The sequence below is a fragment of the Suillus subaureus genome (genome assembly GCF_016647635.1).
Source record: "Suillus subaureus strain MN1 chromosome Unknown BJ212scaffold_19, whole genome shotgun sequence".
Classification (NCBI taxonomy): domain Eukaryota; kingdom Fungi; phylum Basidiomycota; class Agaricomycetes; order Boletales; family Suillaceae; genus Suillus; species Suillus subaureus.
This window is the reverse complement of record NW_024538575.1, coordinates 420,006-436,690: the sequence shown is the minus strand read 5'-3', so window position 1 is coordinate 436,690 and position 16,685 is coordinate 420,006. Positions and strand designations below refer to the sequence as shown.

Sequence of the window (16,685 nt, the reverse complement as noted above, 5' to 3'; positions counted from 1 at the left end):
TTACCGCCAACCAACAACACTCACTGTTTCCACAATAGGTACTAAGGGTATCAGGCGTGCCACTTTATGGTGACCAGGCTACTAGTACAGTCACCGCTAGACGCTAGACGGTCGCGCCAAATATCGCAATTCATACGTGATATCACTCAGCGTTAGCTGCCCCATGATGCACGATGTCTGGTTAGTACAAAGTTGTTTTTCCCCACCTCTGCCACTTTGTGAAGCACACCACATGCATGATAACATCTTTAGTCACATCCCTGTTGGTGTGCCTCTAGTTTCTGACAGCCACTTCCGAACATGGGGTGTAAAATGCACTCAAATTGCCGATCCTTCATGGAGCGTTGCTGACAGGTCTATCATTACAGCTCATTGAATGCAGTGGGATGAACATGTTGTTTCTGCGAGTACTGACTTAGGCGAACCCAAGATCCAGTCATTAAACTCGCGCTGCATTTCCGTCAACCGTCATGACAAGTAGCAAAATTTGCAAGTCAATGATGATTGTCAATCGCATGCCTATTGTTAGAATAGGATCTTGCGCCATTGATCAGGAATGTGATATCACTCGCACAATTCCGTGTTACATGCAAGTGGAGATAGATGTGGCTCAGCCGTGCCTGTCTTGAGTACTTTTATACGGGGATTCTTCCTCCAGACTTGTTCCTTTCTCTCACCGAGATGACGACCTCTGTGAGTGCTGCCCCAGAGGAGAAAATCTTGACAACGGACGGCCTGAGTCGGCCCGTCTCTTCACTATCTTCTATTGGCAAAAGAAGTTCTTCTCTGCCCACTGACGACCTGGTGAATGAGGCAGAGGAACAGTTCTCATGGACAACGACCATCTTTCGTCGAAGGCAGACGGTCCCCCGTGACCCTGATGCAATCGCGACCAGACGCTCTGTTTTTGATGATCCTGACCTTGCACCACACTATTGGCCCAAGAAGGACTACGAGAATCTTCACAGATTCGATCCAACCGCTCGTTGGACGCACAGAGAAGAAAGGGTCAGCTTCTATACTTATCGTGGTTCAAAGTGAGGTTGCTCATGTTAAATGGGAGGAAGGCCCTGGTTCGCAAGTTGGATCGGAAGATTATGGTTATGGCAGCTATTGGATTTTCCGCGTTGAACTTGGACAGGAGCAACATCAACCAGGCAAACTCGGGCAGTTTTTTGCAGGATCTTGGATTGACTACAGACGGCAAGTTTGTCTGATTGTCATCCGGATATTATCCTGACTTTAGTCATCCAGACTTCAACCTCGGAAATACCGTATTCAAGTTGGCATTCTTATGCACAGAATTACCGTCACAGCTTGTCTCGAAGCGAGTGCGTGTATTTACTGTGGATTGTTTCGTGTGGCTTATGGTCGTGTTGAAGATCGGCCCAGATCGCTGGATACCAACGCAAATTTGCCTTTGGAGTATGTAACAGAACAAACTGTATCAAAACGGTTTTCATCGGTAGCTCATAGGTTTCGTGTCTCTGTCGCAATTCTGGCTGACCGGTAGGACCTCGTTCCTAGTCTGCCGAGCGCTTCTTGGGTAATATCATGTAATTACTGCACCAAAGCTTCTTTTCACTGACTAGTGAATTCAGCGCCTTGCAAGGCGGGTAAGTCAAACTCCTGCGCGCGCTCGGGTCCACTTTTTTTTACACTCCACAGCTTTATCCCTGATTTGATATTATATCTATCTTGTATGTCAGTTACCTTCTACCTCATCTTACATTACTGACCTTTCGGTCAGATTTTTATACGAAGACGGAGCTGCCCGTCCGCCTCGCCCTGTTCTGGATGTCTTTAAACTTCTGCGGTATCGTTGCCAGTTTTCTAGCCTATGGGACGCTTCACATGGATGGTGTGGCCGGCGCTGCTGGATGGCGGTCAGTAGAAGTTTGATGCTCATTTCGCAAAAACCTGACTTGATTGAAGGTGGCTGTTCATGCTTGAGTACGTTCATTTAATTCTAATGACATAAGGGGCGCGAACTCGATCCTCCCACAGGGGAATCCTCACTCTCCTTATAGGTTTTTTCTCCTTTTTCCGCATGCCTCCATCGCCAACGCAGACCAAAACATGGTTTCGGCCCAACGGTTGGTTCACGGAAAGAGAAGAAATCATTATTGTCAATCGAGTAATTCGGGATGATCCCACTAAAGTAAATATTTATGTCCCAGTCTCGTTAGACTCTATAACTAACCAGCTCACTCCCTCAGGGTGACATGCACAACCGCGAGGGCCTTACATTGCGTCGTCTATGGACAGCAGTGTGTGATTATGACCTTTGGCCAATTTACATCCTGTACGCCGTTTGCCTGAGCTTTGTAAGAGTTAGGCACTCATGAAACGTAGCGGCCTCATGTTTGGCATCCCGAGCGCTCCCCCCTCGACATATCTCACTTTACTACTTAGAGATATCGGGTAGGTATCACAAGTATCCCTTCGTTTGACACACTCAAGACCGGGAATCCAGATTCAATACATTTGATACCAACCTCCTTACGATACCCTCTCAGGCTCTCGGAATTGTCACAATGTTTGTGATCACGCTTGTCTCAGAGTCCGTCAACGAGCGTTCTATTGTGTCGATGATGGAGGACCTTTGGACATTGCCTTTCCTTGTTGCACTCTATGCATTGCCTAGCAACCCTAACCCTTGGATATTTTTTGTGAGTAATGCGTTTTACGCGGCGCATCATACGCGGTTTACTTCAACTGTTCAGGCTGTGGTGACCGGTCTGTTGTCATATCCGTGAGTTCGAACTCGTCAACATTCATCTTCTTGAAGACTATTTTTGATGTCCTCGTGTTACCAGTTATACCCATCCAATCCAGGTACTACTTAGAACGACCCTCGAGCGAAATACTCATCTATTGTTTCAGGTGGGGTGGTGTTCTCGTAACGCCGGGGCAGTGGCAAGTCGAACAGTCAACGCGTCCTTATACAACATGTGCGGAATTCTCCATTTTCAAATTGGAGACGTACTCACCTTCCGCTAGGTTCGTGCAAGCCAGCGGAATCATATCTGCGCAGGTCTACGTAACCAGCGATGCTCCCAGATGTATGTCACTACTCTTTTCCGTTCCAAGGCAACATAATTGTCACACTCATCCCCGCACGTAGATCGACACGGTAACAAGATCCTCATCATCATCTGCTGCGTCAACATTTGTATTCTGTACCCAGGTACGAAGGCATATTATATCTGGCGCAACCGACAACGAGCTAAGATTTGGGATGCGATGACGATAGAGGTGAGTTCATTGTGGACTTTCTAAAGAGCTAAGGCTCTGGTGCTAAAAACTTGTTAAATGACAGGAACGTACACACTATCTGAGCACGACCAGGGATGTTGGGAACAGAAGACTTGATTTCCGTTTTGCGCATTGATGATGTGTTTAATCATACAGATTTAATCAATTTTGCATTCGACTTGCGAGTCTTGCATCGAGAACACCAGATATGAGGAGCGCAATACCCTCAGCACTTGAGCTCGTGAGTGTCTGCCGAAATATAGACGTATTCGACAAGCCTAGTGTCTTCAGCTGAAAAGCTTGGGTCCACCAGGACTAAAAGTACAAAAAATGTGAGTATAAATCGCTAAGGGACTATAGAAATGGATTGAGAGACGCATGGCACATGTGTCAAGATGGGACAGATGAAAATTGTTGTCCTGCGTCGCTAGTCATTGCCAACAGAGACAAGTATGATTGCTTGCAGAATAAAGGGGTGAACTCGAATATATTTCTGAACGAAATAAACTAGGAATTGAAATACATCAATTGAGAAGGATACAGGCAAGCTTGTCCATAAAAAAGTGCTTCAAAGTAAACCGGTAACTCTCCAAACGTAAATGTCAAATATGAATCAAGTAATTACTCACAAATACCCAAATCCCTCCAAGCAGGAATACTTGCGCAATCGACTTTGTTACTGTTTGGTTGGATGTAAACCCCGATTTGAGTCAACTCAGGGTTGTCGTTGATACTCCACTGTTTAGCAGTCCAGAGTTCGATGTTAAAAATCACAGAGGCGCCACCATTGTACTGTGTCAGAGATGTGAGCGCAGGAAGATCATAAGACGAGTAACGCTTACTACGATATTGGCCTGCCAAAGCTGGAAGCTATTGCACTAGACTTAAACAGCCGTGGCTGGGGGAGAGGCCCGAGCCACATGAGGCTGACATGCGGTTGGGAAGAGGTTGTCGCACAACGAAGTCGAGGAAAGTGACGACATACCTTATCGCTGTCTCTATAGACGGGGACTGCACCCGTGGGCACAACCGAAAACGAGTGTGACAGTAATGAACTTCGGGTACATGTGCTGGGATGAGATGAAGTCGGTGAAGAGTTGAGCAAAAATTGACATGCCTGTAAAAAAAAACAGAAGGGCCTGAAGCCGGAATGCTGTGCCATGCTAAGCGTATAGTATAGGTATAGTCCGATTCAATTCAGCTGAATGCATTCAACGGGTGTCACTAGTACTAATCGGTCAACTTCAATTGAGATTGCGACTCGGATCTGCAATATTGCCTTGCGCATAATGAGTCAGATGCCAACCAAAAAATTTGTTGCGCTCACACTGTTTGGATTCTGGAGAAGTCATGCCGTGTGATCATAGGAGTATGCAGAGGTACGAGGCAGTCCTTATAGAATATGTGATCGATCCGACTGCCTTAGGCGGGCCAGTAACCGTTCGGGGAATAGCCTAGTGCAGCGTCCTCCATGGCCCACAGAGAGAGTTGGACTCATCAGGAGTTATCCTTAAACAGTCGTTTTGCTATTTGCATTGTGATTGGAATGAAGCCTCCATTGGCAGATCTGATGGACTCACTTGATCGGTGTGGGGCCGGAAGCACTGCAATGGTTTGATGATCGGACGAAAAACTGAGTGCACTGCACACCCAAACCTCGTAAAGAATCTCTCATAACTTGGTGAGTAACTAACTAGCGGTAAACCTGGCCAAATATGTGCAAATAAGGCAGGTGCAAATGCGACATCGCGTAGTACAGGACGCGTCTCGACTTCCGATAAAAAGACTCTTGGAAAACAAATAACTAAATGCTATTAGTATGAATTTTGAAGCACGAAAACATTCATTCGTACATCTTATGCGCTCCTGGGTCAACATTATCTGCCCGCTGGTCGTACCAATGACTTCGAGAAAGTTCAGGTTGAAGCTGTTACCTACCCAGGCTATCATGGTTGATCATTATGTGCTCCTTGTGGTTGTGACTCGGACGGGGCATCAGCCTAAGCGTCCCTCACGTTAAGGCTCTCATTTAATAGGGAAGCTCAGAGTAGGTTTTGAACTTGCAGCTGCAGTCGCTTTCCGTATTCCCACCGCTCCAGCTTCCGCCAAAGGCGACCCGGTGACGATTCTAGATTCAATAGGGATACTTCATGTCCTCATGACGTGATCTCTGAAGGTGAGGCACATGCCAACTACATTTGGAGTAGCAGTGGGTCACTTCTTCACTTTCAGCCTCCCATCTTGAGAGGATGAGAAACCGACCCTGCTTGGTGATAAGGGGCACTCGATCTTTCCAGTCATAGTCCCCCCCAACCCAGTTCTTGAGCATCCAATTCGCTATTACGCATCAATGACAATTCATTCTTGAAGAACCCTTGCTTGCTGATATTCGGCGGGTTGAGTTGGCGCGAGTACCAGTGGCCAAGTGGAAGCTCGCGTCAGATCTTGTCGATAGGCGGGGTGCTTACGTATCTTTGTGGACCGGTTCTCTACTCATCTTCGTCGTCTGACCACTCTCGTCGGATGGGGAGGAGCTAGAGTCCGAGCCAGGATCTAAGTCTGGTGTTACTACCCAACATTGCTCTAGACGTCCTTGAATATTGAGGATCCTCACCTCCCCTAGGTTCGTGCAAGCTCGGAATCATACCTGCATAGATCTAAGCGGTTAGCGATACTTCCAAGGTACAGGCTGCCCAGCTAACCCCTTATCATTGTCAGCCCTTGTATCCGACCACGATCGCGTTTGACATTTGACACGATTGACAGCTGGCTAAAGGCAATGACGCTAGAGATGAACTCACAGTAACTGTGGCGTTGGCACTAGGAGGTGCAACAGACCCGCCACAACTTTCGTTCGGAGATTATTCCGCAGCTAGAGAGTGGCTGGTCGAATGATAGGAGCGTGCGCATTATCTGAGCACAGCCAAGGACATTGGGAATGGAAAGAAAGATATGATGGATTTATTGACCAGCGTTCAATGTGAATAGTCATGAGAAATCACATGAAATGAACGGGAAATATAAACAATTGATTGATAAAGAAATAAAAGAAATCTAATGTTCACTATGTCCATAGCAAGTCAGTAAAGAAATGTCCATGATAAAGTCCTTCGACGCAAACAACCCCTAAGTATCTAAGAAGTCCAAACTATGATATTAGTTGCAAGCACCCAAATCCTTCCAAGTTCCGGAAGTATCACCAGGCTTGTTACTCTGAGTCCACTGCGTAGAGATCCAGAGATGACCATTGAAGGTCACTTTGGAGCCCCCGGGGTAAGCAGTAGGCTGATTCCACGCAGGGATTGCGGTACAATCAACTTTGTTGCTGATCGGTTGGCTGCAAAACCCGTTCACAGTCCACGCGCCGGCAGCGGACTCAGGGTTGTTGTTATAACTCCACTGATTAGCAGTCCACAGTTGGTTATTGAAAATCACTTGAGCGCCTGCGCTGTACTGAGCCGGATGTGAGCGGGGGTAGAGCTGAGATGAAGATACAACTTACTGCGAGATTAACCTGCCATGGCTGAACACCATTACACGACACTGATGGTGTAGACGGCTGACTTGGCTGAGGTTTGCCGGTATCAGTTGGCTTGACAGTGGACGTCGAAGTCGTCGGAGTTGTCGGAGTCGTCGTGGGCGTTGGCGTAGGTAATAGGAGGCTTAGGCGACTGTCGTCGTCGTGGGTGTTAGCGTGGTAGTAGGTGTAATCGTGGACGACGACGTCGTCGTGGGCGTTAGCGTGGAAGTAGGTGTAATCGTGGACGACGTGGTAGTGGGAGAAGGTGTGGTAGAGGTCGTGGGGGTAGAAGATGGCGACGTCATGGTGGTGGGCGGGGGCGTAGTAATAACAGTAGGCGTGATTGTGGGAGTTGTAGTAGCAGGCTGAGAGGTGGGCCCGAAAGATTAGATTTGATGTAAGTGAATGACAACGGTGACATACCTCATTGCTGCCCCTTGGGAAGACCACTGCGCTGGTAGGTGCCAAAGTGGCAGCGAGGACGAATGCGATACTGATGAATTTCGAGTACATGATGATTTGATAGACTGATGTGAGAGTTGATAATGAGTTAATGAAAATTATCTGTGGCCCTTTTATACGCCGATGATATAACAGAAGCAATCAGAGGACCTCATCGCCGTAGAGCCGGGATGCTTGGCGGATGATGATGATGTCACTTCCGCCACCTCGGATAATCACAGTCGAGCGGGTACAGCATTGAATTGAGTCGGCAAGAAATTTCAAACTGAGCGGATACTCCTGATCTGAGACATCCGATGAGTACATCTATAGGGGTAATCCGATTCAATTCAGTTGATTCGGACTCCACAAGAGTCCCGCCAAGCATCCGATGCCATTGTCAAATTGTTGCGCTCAGCTGAGGAGCCAGAACCGGGGGAGGTAAAGTAATTGGGTTGGCTATGGCACCGTCAGGGACCACTGGCAGCATTCCGTTTGGGGAACGACAGTCTGTGTCCTCCGAGGCGTGGTTCATAGCCAGAGAAAGCGGGCGATCACATTGGATCGTCCTCTTTTCATCGTAGGATTTGATGTGGTGTCAGTATCAAGTCGTTGTTGGAACCAAACCTCCAAATTCATTGAAGTGATATCGTAAACCAAAATTTTCATACAAACTCTTCATTTAGTTCAACCTCCAGCAAAACAAAATGTTGAACTCTCAGCTGGGCCTAACTCGGAGTGTGGGGGTAACAGTAAGGCGCAGCTGTTTCAAATTTGAGACCGAGAACTGCAGACGTGACTAGACCAGCGGGGACACATTGCGTACACAGACCCTGCTAAGCTGATACTTAGTAATCAAAACATTAAACCAAAAGAAAACCAAGAGGCCTTACTTGCTAGTAGTTGCTACCTTGGGTCATCGTAAATCGTGACTGTTCAAACAACGTTCATGACGGGAACACGAATTGTCACACCCACGTGCTATCGAAGCCACCCATCGCTGTCACAAAATGATAAGTACAGCGACAACGACAACATGACACTGATAAGTATACCATTGGCTTGATTGATATCCATCTTCATGGTACTAGTATGTCAGATCCACGGGATCGAGTTCCTCCTCCCCCTCGCACCGTTAAGAGCGCTCGGAAACTCACTGATGCAAGGCTTGATAATCCTACAAGACCAAGTATCAGTATTGCTACAAAAACTGTTGCCGATAGCTTAGGGCCAGGCGGTCGCATCGCAGCACGAGTCCCTGCCACAACAACCGATCCAAGGCTCGATAACCCTACAAGGCTTGTTGCTGCAAAAACTGCCCCCATAGTCAATGACGCCAGGCCAGACAATCGTCTCGGAACAAAAGTTCCCGTTTTAAAATCTGCAACCGCTGACTCAAGCATCGATACTCGTCCTAGAGACCAAGAGTTGAACGTGAGACCAGTCAGTAGAAATCCACCACGACCTGGTAAGTAACTTAAACTAGCTGATGGTGAATGAATGAATGACATTATCACTTTCATAAGATGCTGCTCGAAATGTAGCTATCCATGAACCCCTGCGGCAAACTGATGTTGCTGCTAGGGGTCCAAAGAAAGTTACTTTCAACATTGAAGACTTTCCACTGCCCATGGAACGGCGTCCTGTCGCCCGTAATAGGGTGGCGCAGAACTCTGGACGGTCTAATCTAGGTCTTGGTTCATCTGGTGCCCAGGAGAGAAGAGAAGAGCTTCCCTCTCAATCGGCTTCCTTCTTTCCCGAGAGATCTTCCCAACCTGGTGCTGCAAGGAAGTCGTCGGCAGATGGTACGTACAGTAGGCACATCCTCAACAACCCTGCGCTCATGCCGACTAGTCCCACGTAGAGGTCTTGGTAGACAGACAACCAACAATGCATGTAAGCGTTTAAAAATCATATCATCAGTACTCTGCTCAATATTTCTTAGTTGATCAGCACCATGCCACTAAATCGCAACGAAAGTCCCCTCACACACATACAGAACCATTTTCTGGAAAATACGCGCGAAAATTCGAAGGTGTAGGCGGTAGGGCACCTTCACGCGTGCCTCGTATGTCCAGCGCAAACAGGAGTGGCAACCAGGGCCATCTTGTTGATAGCTCAAGTGAACATAGCAGCGGGAGCGCAAACTATGTCGATGTCGGTTTGAAGTTGTCCAAATTGAGCAGGGATGAATCTTCAGGCAACTCTGTCGGGTGAGTCTTTGACTGATGGCAACCGTTGAGTGCTGTCTGACAGTGGTCATGTAGAAAAATCCGTGTCCAGGTGAAAGCAGCTAGAAAATTTCAATTTGGACGCAAATCGACGAAGGCTCCATCCGAGATACGACGTTCTGTCACTCCCATGAATTCCCAGAGCAGCGAATCATCTGACAATGACGAATCTGCGATACCCGCTCCTGCGCGCGAAGATAGCGAGGAACTGGAATATGTGCACCTTATCATCGACTCTCCCAACATTGCTCGCGAGCAAACCGAATCATCCCCAGAATCAGATGTTGCAGAAATGGATGAAGCCCCTGCGGAAATACCCTCAGATGCTCTTATCGAGGCTTTGGAAAACGTTTCACTGACGACTATCCGGCTCGCAAAATTACACCGTCTTCCCTTCATGCTACGAAACCTCCGCAAAGGATTTCTCATTCGATGCAAATCCCTTGGAATTGATCCATCTCGTAGTATTCCACCTTCTAAACCCGTTATGGTGATATACAACTGCGTAGCGCAAATCGCCGAGGATATATATCCAAAACGACAGGCAACTCGAACGACAATGACACATTGGAGATGTCCGCTTTGCGAACTTCACGGAGTATTTCCTACGCAGCAAATTCTCAACGCTCATCTCCGGTGGGACCATGTAGGAGTAAGTTTCTGGTGGGATATGGTAAGTTATGTGCAGCAACAAAAGATCTAAGGTTGAGCAAACTCGTGCAGGACGACTATACTTTGTGGGTACAACTTCCGCTGCCAAGACATGTTGCATTACCGGTTGCATTGCCTGCCAGTGGGCATGTTCCACTGTAAGGTTTTGCTCTGATCATTTCATGTCCACTGCCTGAACATCAGCGACGGTGGCTGCTTCACAGATTGCCCCATTCACGTGCGATGACAACAACTTCGACAAGGACTGCTTCGACAGAGATCACCGACTTCTCATCTAATTTTCACAATGACGAATACACTCCAGCGACCACGCAGTCCCCATCACGAAATACCTCTGTGGCATCTCAACCTTTTCCTGGCGCAGGTAAACTTGACATCAAACCAACCCCGATACTTCGTACGGGTTCATTGGCATTGTCGACTACGCGCAGCAGTTCTGTAGCATCTCGCACGCTGTCTCATGCATCTTCCAGTCATGCTTCTGGAAGGCCAACACCCCCTCCTCGACCTGATCCCCTAGGGCCTGCAGCGCAGTATCCTTACCTACTCGAGTCCGATGGCATCCATTCATGCCGCGTGGGCGGTCCCCGGCTATACGATCTTCTGAACACACTGCCACTGGATGAATTTGGTGTACTCGCATGGGTTATCATCGATAGAGAAGAAGAAATCTTTGAGATAGACAACGTGAGAGATGAAGACAAGGTCATGCAGGCGCTTTGGTTCCGCTGGATATTTCTCAATCGGTACGTTCAACTCAACGTGAAGATCTGACACATGCAAACTGGGCGGCAGGAACAAATTCGTCGCGGATTTTTTCAAAGGAACGAAGACATTCATAAACGACAATTGGCAGATGATAGATCGAGCTGCTGGAGCCGCTGCTTTAAGGACATGGCTTCTCGTACGTGCAGATAGATATGAAAATGTTGCATGTCTGACGGTGGTTGATAGGTTCTCAGCATCAATAACTTTTTGTTAACTTCGGATGCCGTGGTGCTCTTGCGTCATTATCGAGGGCTGACAGGTAAGCAACATTGGTATGATGATAACCACGCAACCCAGAATGAGGTTGCACCTGTATAATATCTGGATCCATGGTATGTACCTTGAATCTGATCAGACTCCTTCAACTCGATCGGTAAACGCTGATGCGGTGACCTCAAAGAAGCTTCAGGAACAACAACGGAGCTCGCTCAGAACCTTTCAGAACCTAGAGAACTTGACAGAGGGTTCACAATAGATGAATGATGCCGATTGGCTGATACAAATGTAACTTGGGTGCTACATATATGTAGTAATAACTTCGTCAGCTCATTTATAAAAGCACAAAAGAAAGTACCACCACCGAGACTCGAGAACCAGGAGTAGTCGTCCAATGCGCATCACTAATGTGCTGCAACCGAATTGTGAAGTCGTTAATAGTGGTATATACTACTATCAGAGCGCAGAGAAATGTCTAAACGAAGTTATCTTCCTGCAGGTGATCAGTCCTTCGTGTGTTCTGACGCCCTTGCAAGGTATTTGCTATGTTCCGAAAGCACTCGACACGTGTCCTGTCAGGTCATGGCGCATCAGTGAGTGCAAGACAGAACAGCCCGCACGCAAACATGCCAGAGCTTCCCATCCCAAGCAAATGCGTCCGACGGTCTGATACATGCCACAGATGCGAAATGTCCTCCTGAAAGATTGAACTCGCCCGAGAGGTAAAGGAGAATGGATAGACAGTGTATTCTGTAGTTGTCTTAATAGAGATTGTAATCACTTGTTCTAAAGTTGAGTCTCGATCCTAGCCCTTCAGGACGCTGCACCGATGCCATTGGAAAACCCAACATGCGTGCCGGTTCCATCACTCGGGAAGGGCTGGAAGTCACTACAAGAACCTGGTTTTTCTCGGCGATGCCCCATGCTACGCGATAGCGCTCCAAGAGGCCAGAAAAAATGGGGTGGTGTTGGCAGAAGAGATCCGAAAGGGGCGCAGGTTCATTGTCAACATGGAGACCAGATGGAAGCTGAGGAAGTGAAAATTACTTCGCGTCCGGGATCGGAAGACCGAGCAGCGCATAACCCTGATCCAGGAACGTCCCCACAGCTGCTTCTGCATCGGCATATAAACCAGGCTGCAGTATAATCTGGACAGCTTCGCGGAATACTACTTCGTTGAGCGGCAGTTCCAGAAAAGTACAGACATCCTCCAAAGCGTGGTGCACGATATCTATATAGGGTGTGTCAACATGGTCTTTGTGTCTCATAAATTCGTATTCGAGATGCAGTTCAGACAGTCGGCATCTGTCGGAATACAATGGTGATAGCAAACGCATAGCATCGTTTATAGCACCATCACGACCCTGATTGCGGGTGAGCAATTGAAACTGCATGTGAGAGATTCGACTATTTAAACTCACAAGGATGGCACCAAAGAGGTCCAGAACAAGAATTCTAGTGGACGAAGTGGATAAAGGAGGCATGTATCGTGGGATGACGTCAGGCTCGACATAGAGCTCATCATCCCAGTCCAGGGGACCTTCCGTCTGAGTTATGGGGGGGGGGGTCTCCGTCAAAGGGAATCTTTATCGATCAGAGTGCTAGAGCAAGTTCCTTGATATTTCCGTCGAAGGGCGGTACATTCCCACGAAATTAGTGACCTACGTTTCTCAACTTCAAAGCCCTGTTCATAGCAACAGTTATACTCGCCCATGAGTAGTCTGATGCAAGTCTAGAACGTGCGAGGGCAATGAAGTGCGCTAAGCAGAGGCAACTCACTGGTTGTACAGAAGTAATTCTTGATAAATGGATGGCGGTCGGACAGAAGGCAGGTCAAAATTCTGAGGTTCCAAGTATTCGAAAACGTGACCGTATGTTTTGAGCATGCCTTCCGTTTCTTGCCAGATACTCCACGTACCCAGTCGTCCCCCACGGGGCCACTTCCACCGGATGAGCGTTCATTGTTCGTGTATTTGTCTTGGAGAATTCTGTCATGGTCATCCAAGACCGAATGACAGAAGGTGAGGTAACTGGATTTTTCAAGTTGGTACGGAAGGCGAGGAACAGTTCGGACTTGCGAGCGTACAGGTTCCACATACTCGAGAAGCCTCGGGAATGTATGGACATACAGAGTACCTCCTTCTGGATGCAAGGGGGGTTCAATGTGCAACATCTTCCTGTTTCCGTCCAGTGAAGATCCTAGGGCGAAGTAGCATCCCTCATTCACTCCGTTTGGCTTCTGAGGTGATATGGCAAATAGAAAATCTCCTTCCTGCAAATAATCATGGAGTCCGACGTCGGTTTGCGAGATACGCAACGCTAGAAAAGGGCGAGTTGCCAGGGAAATGGCTTTTTCTCTCCCATGATGGGATGTCCGATAGGCTGAGCGCTGGGGCATGAGTTTTGCGACGACGAGAGTGAGGCATTTGACGAAATTTACAACTGGGTTGCACAAATCGGTGGAGTAACAGTTGCAATCGAATAGTTAATATATAAGTTGTGTCTAGAATACCCAATGATGATATTTGATGACGTTGACGCCAAGTTGACGAGCACAAGTTACTTTGCCTCAGTTTGACCTGGACACGAAATGTCATTGAATCAGGAGAGGATAATATTTGGGGTTAAGGTTTATGCCAAAAAAGGAAGGTTGGCATCAAGTCGGCGTTATCCTTTGACAGGCTGGAGAATGTTAACGAACGTTGGACTACGAGCAAAAAAGGGGAGAAGACTGGTAGACGAGCACGAGAGATTGGAGTCATCGGACATACGCCACTCTAGATACGCTGAAGGCGAATACCGATCCACATTTCCTTGCTGCAGATCCGATTGATTATCGTATGGCGATGTATATACAGCGTCCATTAAGAAAGCACCTAAATATTAGTCGACCACCTCACTCCTGATCACTACTTGAGCTTGAACTCTCATGCTTCTGTTTGTTGTTCTTGGCAATCCTCTTTGCGCGTGCGAAGATGCCGACCTCCTTATCTCGAATAAAGTTCACGATGACCATCGGCCAGCTGGGATGTGAGGGAAGAATATCATAGAACTCTGGTGCCAGTGCTCGCAATGCTGGAAGACGCGTCCATGGCACGGAAGGGAAGTCATGATGCTCGTTGTGGTAGCCAACCTATGCGACATGATCAACGTAGGCGAGAAACGTTGCAAAACGACTTACGTTGTAAGCCAGGATGTTCAGGGGACCATAATAGCTATAGGTTTCCTGGTTGAGACCGTCCCATACATAATGCTCGGCAATGAAGTGGCCTGCACATGGATGCAGACTCCCGGCAAAGAAGCTCGAGAAGAGCAGGTATAGCAGGGGGCGTATGCCGAAGGTGCGCACTAGGACATAATCGAAGAGAAGCTGCACAATCACATTGTACAAGTGCCATCGGGTGGGCGTCTGCATTCTGACAAAGCCAGGTCTCAGGGCGTAAAAGAATATCTGGAACGTCCTAATATATAGGTGAGTTTAAGCTACATGCTAGACGGAACGCTGGACTCACGCGAAAAATGTCTTTCCAAGAACGTTATTGAGACAAAGCAGTTCAAAATTTGTGGGCAGATCAGTATCTATCCCATCCTCTCCAAGATGTTTGTGATGCTCTATGTGGTATTTCTGGGCGCACCCGCAGTCTCCGTCAGCCCACGCTTGCTCGCACACGTGTTACATACCTTGAATGCGGCGAAATAGGGTACACCGATGGGTAAGTTCGCGAAAACAGCCAGGGCTTTGTTTGTATTTATGCCCTTGAATGCTAGATTATGCGTGATCTCGTGAATGGCGAGGAAAAGATTCTGGTTGGTGGTACCGCCTACAGCATACGCGAGGAACAGGAAGCGGAAAGAGAGCGGATGAAAGTGTCGGAGATACATGGCAAGGTAGAGCTGCAGTGACACGACAGCCAGTACGACGTATTTTGTGAGAGGTTCGTAGCCCATGAGCTTCGTAACTTCAGGGTGCGCTTTCATGATCGCCATACGTCGCGAGCGGTGAGGTTCCTCTGTCATTATCCACAGAAATTCTGTGGGGTCTTGGGGTGGACCTGGGTAGGACACACCGTCATCCTGTTCAGAAGGAGAAACAACGGTTGTCCGACGTGGAGAACGTTTCCCTTCCGTGAAAGACTCAGCACCACCGAAGTAGCTGAAGTCTAGCAAAAAATTAGCTAGTCCAAGGCGATTTAAAAACCTAAATTACCGATTTCTGACCCTGTTGCTTTGCAAACTGATTGTGCTACCATGGAGCCTGTCAAGGCTTCGTCGTCTACTGCGAACGAACGTGAATTAAAGTGGACAGTGCCCTAGCGATTCCGAATACCTGACAGTGAGAACAGTGAGATGGAGTTCTTCGACCACAAATTTGAAATTTGATTGAAGCTGACTCAGCATCCGCCAGTTGTGATCGGTAGCAGTTGCAAGAAGAAGGGGACCCTCGAAGTGCAGCCTGTACGATCTTGATAACACTACCGAGATTGAGTGCGCGAACCTCAGCGTCGAGGAGAGATCTCTATTCATAGTTCGCCAAAACCTCTTGTATGACCTATATCTACTTCGCAACATACATATATACAAACGCTCCGCTCGCCTGCGGACAGTCTCTAGTAACGAAGAGTAAACTACATTCGTCGTCTCTCTTTCCTCATTCGTGGGTGACCACAACGTTCGAACATCGCATTGATTTCGGACTCTCGACAGCGCTGTGTACAGTTGACCATGCGCAAATTCATCTGTGCGAAGGTCAACCACGGTGCGTCGGAGTATCAGACCTTGCGAGCTATTGAACGTCGTGGCGCGCTGGATTAAAAGAGAATGTGATGCACGGCAGATAGAGAACTTCGCCTGCCTGTGGAATTTGCACTTCAACGAAGTACCGGTGCAGGTACGCACTGGCTCCAGAACGACGTCATTGAAATCGTCGATGAAGACATTCCCTGCAGATAGGAATTTGCGCGTTGAATATACTGTGAGAATAGGAATTCTACAGCGTCGTCGACATCAGACGAAGCTCGGTAATGTTACCCTGAATGATGACATGTTTTTCGGCGGTAGGAACGGGAGCACGATCGAGGTGAGGGGCAGGAGGGTGATAAAAACGGAAGCGGGTGCATGACATCAATGTCAAACATTCGACTTTCAGCTAGTTCATACGTCCCTCATGAGACTTTGCCAGCAATGAGGACCGAAGGTAGTGCCCGCTATCCAACGGCTGGATTTTCTTTTGAAATTGAATCAGTCACTTAGCATCGGTAGGAGAGAAAGAAAAGACAACAAACGTCGACTACGGTACTATAGCTGGAGTGTAGTCTGTTCAACTTTGAGCGTCATCATCTCGTGGAGCCTCAAAGGGGCTGGAGTGGGCTGCCGGGGTGCACGTAGAACATGTCGGTAAAGTGACCCCATGTGACCTCGCCAAGGAGATGGCGGGGAACACTAAGATAACCGGACGAGATAACAGGACGAAACTGTGTATTTCTAGAGCGTTATACAGATGTCTTGTTTTGAGACGAGCGAGAGGGGCGAGGAGTCTATACAACAAGTACAATCTCAGTATCTTGAAAGAACTCTGTTAA

The 16,685-nt window shown here is 47.9% G+C and overlaps 8 protein-coding genes across 8 annotated transcripts; 3 read left to right on the top strand and 5 right to left on the bottom strand.

The window, feature by feature from the left end:
* Positions 1 to 113: 113 nt before the first annotated feature.
* On the top strand, positions 114 to 3,258 carry BJ212DRAFT_1359755 (allantoate permease; the record flags this gene model as incomplete). The annotated part of the gene is made up of 19 exons (XM_041335862.1): positions 114 to 142; positions 254 to 266; positions 355 to 407; positions 631 to 1,008; positions 1,068 to 1,203; positions 1,255 to 1,331; positions 1,383 to 1,425; positions 1,477 to 1,546; positions 1,669 to 1,700; positions 1,751 to 1,886; positions 1,936 to 1,953; positions 2,008 to 2,161; positions 2,220 to 2,305; positions 2,356 to 2,424; positions 2,477 to 2,672; positions 2,727 to 2,755; positions 2,850 to 2,954; positions 3,004 to 3,065; positions 3,128 to 3,258. Coding segments are annotated over 18 exons (1,788 nt in total), but the record flags the coding sequence as incomplete, so codon positions are not given.
* Positions 3,259 to 6,251: 2,993 nt separating this feature from the next.
* Positions 6,252 to 6,936, bottom strand: BJ212DRAFT_258534 (uncharacterized protein). The gene is made up of 2 exons (XM_041342764.1): positions 6,761 to 6,936; positions 6,252 to 6,706 (listed from the first exon to the last, which is right to left on the bottom strand). The coding sequence occupies exons 1-2, from the start codon at positions 6,790 to 6,792 to the stop codon at positions 6,415 to 6,417; spliced, it is 324 nt and encodes a 107-aa protein (XP_041192280.1). The 5' UTR covers positions 6,793 to 6,936; the 3' UTR covers positions 6,252 to 6,414.
* A 1,230-nt stretch (positions 6,937 to 8,166) lies between these two features.
* Positions 8,167 to 11,469, top strand: BJ212DRAFT_1359732 (uncharacterized protein). The gene is made up of 9 exons (XM_041335861.1): positions 8,167 to 8,687; positions 8,746 to 9,024; positions 9,074 to 9,115; positions 9,165 to 9,432; positions 9,487 to 10,123; positions 10,174 to 10,259; positions 10,326 to 10,868; positions 10,918 to 11,026; positions 11,077 to 11,469. The coding sequence occupies exons 1-9, from the start codon at positions 8,312 to 8,314 to the stop codon at positions 11,206 to 11,208; spliced, it is 2,472 nt and encodes an 823-aa protein (XP_041192279.1). The 5' UTR covers positions 8,167 to 8,311; the 3' UTR covers positions 11,209 to 11,469.
* A 493-nt stretch (positions 11,470 to 11,962) lies between these two features.
* BJ212DRAFT_258551 (uncharacterized protein) lies at positions 11,963 to 12,735 on the bottom strand. Its single transcript, XM_041342765.1, has 2 exons — positions 12,528 to 12,735; positions 11,963 to 12,470 (listed from the first exon to the last, which is right to left on the bottom strand). Exons 1-2 carry the CDS (start codon positions 12,588 to 12,590, stop codon positions 12,150 to 12,152), a joined length of 384 nt encoding a protein of 127 aa, XP_041192278.1. The 5' UTR covers positions 12,591 to 12,735; the 3' UTR covers positions 11,963 to 12,149.
* BJ212DRAFT_258508 (uncharacterized protein) lies at positions 12,527 to 13,686 on the bottom strand. The gene is made up of 2 exons (XM_041342763.1): positions 13,025 to 13,686; positions 12,527 to 12,947 (listed from the first exon to the last, which is right to left on the bottom strand). The coding sequence occupies exons 1-2, from the start codon at positions 13,502 to 13,504 to the stop codon at positions 12,882 to 12,884; spliced, it is 546 nt and encodes a 181-aa protein (XP_041192277.1). The 5' UTR covers positions 13,505 to 13,686; the 3' UTR covers positions 12,527 to 12,881.
* A 24-nt stretch (positions 13,687 to 13,710) lies between these two features.
* Positions 13,711 to 15,770, bottom strand: BJ212DRAFT_1359725 (fatty acid desaturase-domain-containing protein). Its single transcript, XM_041335860.1, has 5 exons — positions 15,314 to 15,770; positions 14,788 to 15,266; positions 14,619 to 14,731; positions 14,288 to 14,567; positions 13,711 to 14,239 (listed from the first exon to the last, which is right to left on the bottom strand). Exons 1-5 carry the CDS (start codon positions 15,354 to 15,356, stop codon positions 14,003 to 14,005), a joined length of 1,152 nt encoding a protein of 383 aa, XP_041192276.1. The 5' UTR covers positions 15,357 to 15,770; the 3' UTR covers positions 13,711 to 14,002.
* Positions 15,712 to 15,954, bottom strand: BJ212DRAFT_1224568 (uncharacterized protein; the record flags this gene model as incomplete). Its single annotated transcript, XM_041329434.1, has 1 exon — positions 15,712 to 15,954. A coding segment is annotated over one exon (243 nt), but the record flags the coding sequence as incomplete, so codon positions are not given.
* On the top strand, positions 15,714 to 16,625 carry BJ212DRAFT_1359721 (uncharacterized protein). Its single transcript, XM_041335859.1, has one exon. The coding sequence runs from the start codon at positions 16,034 to 16,036 to the stop codon at positions 16,223 to 16,225; it is 192 nt and encodes a 63-aa protein (XP_041192274.1). The 5' UTR covers positions 15,714 to 16,033; the 3' UTR covers positions 16,226 to 16,625.
* Positions 16,626 to 16,685: the final 60 nt, after the last annotated feature.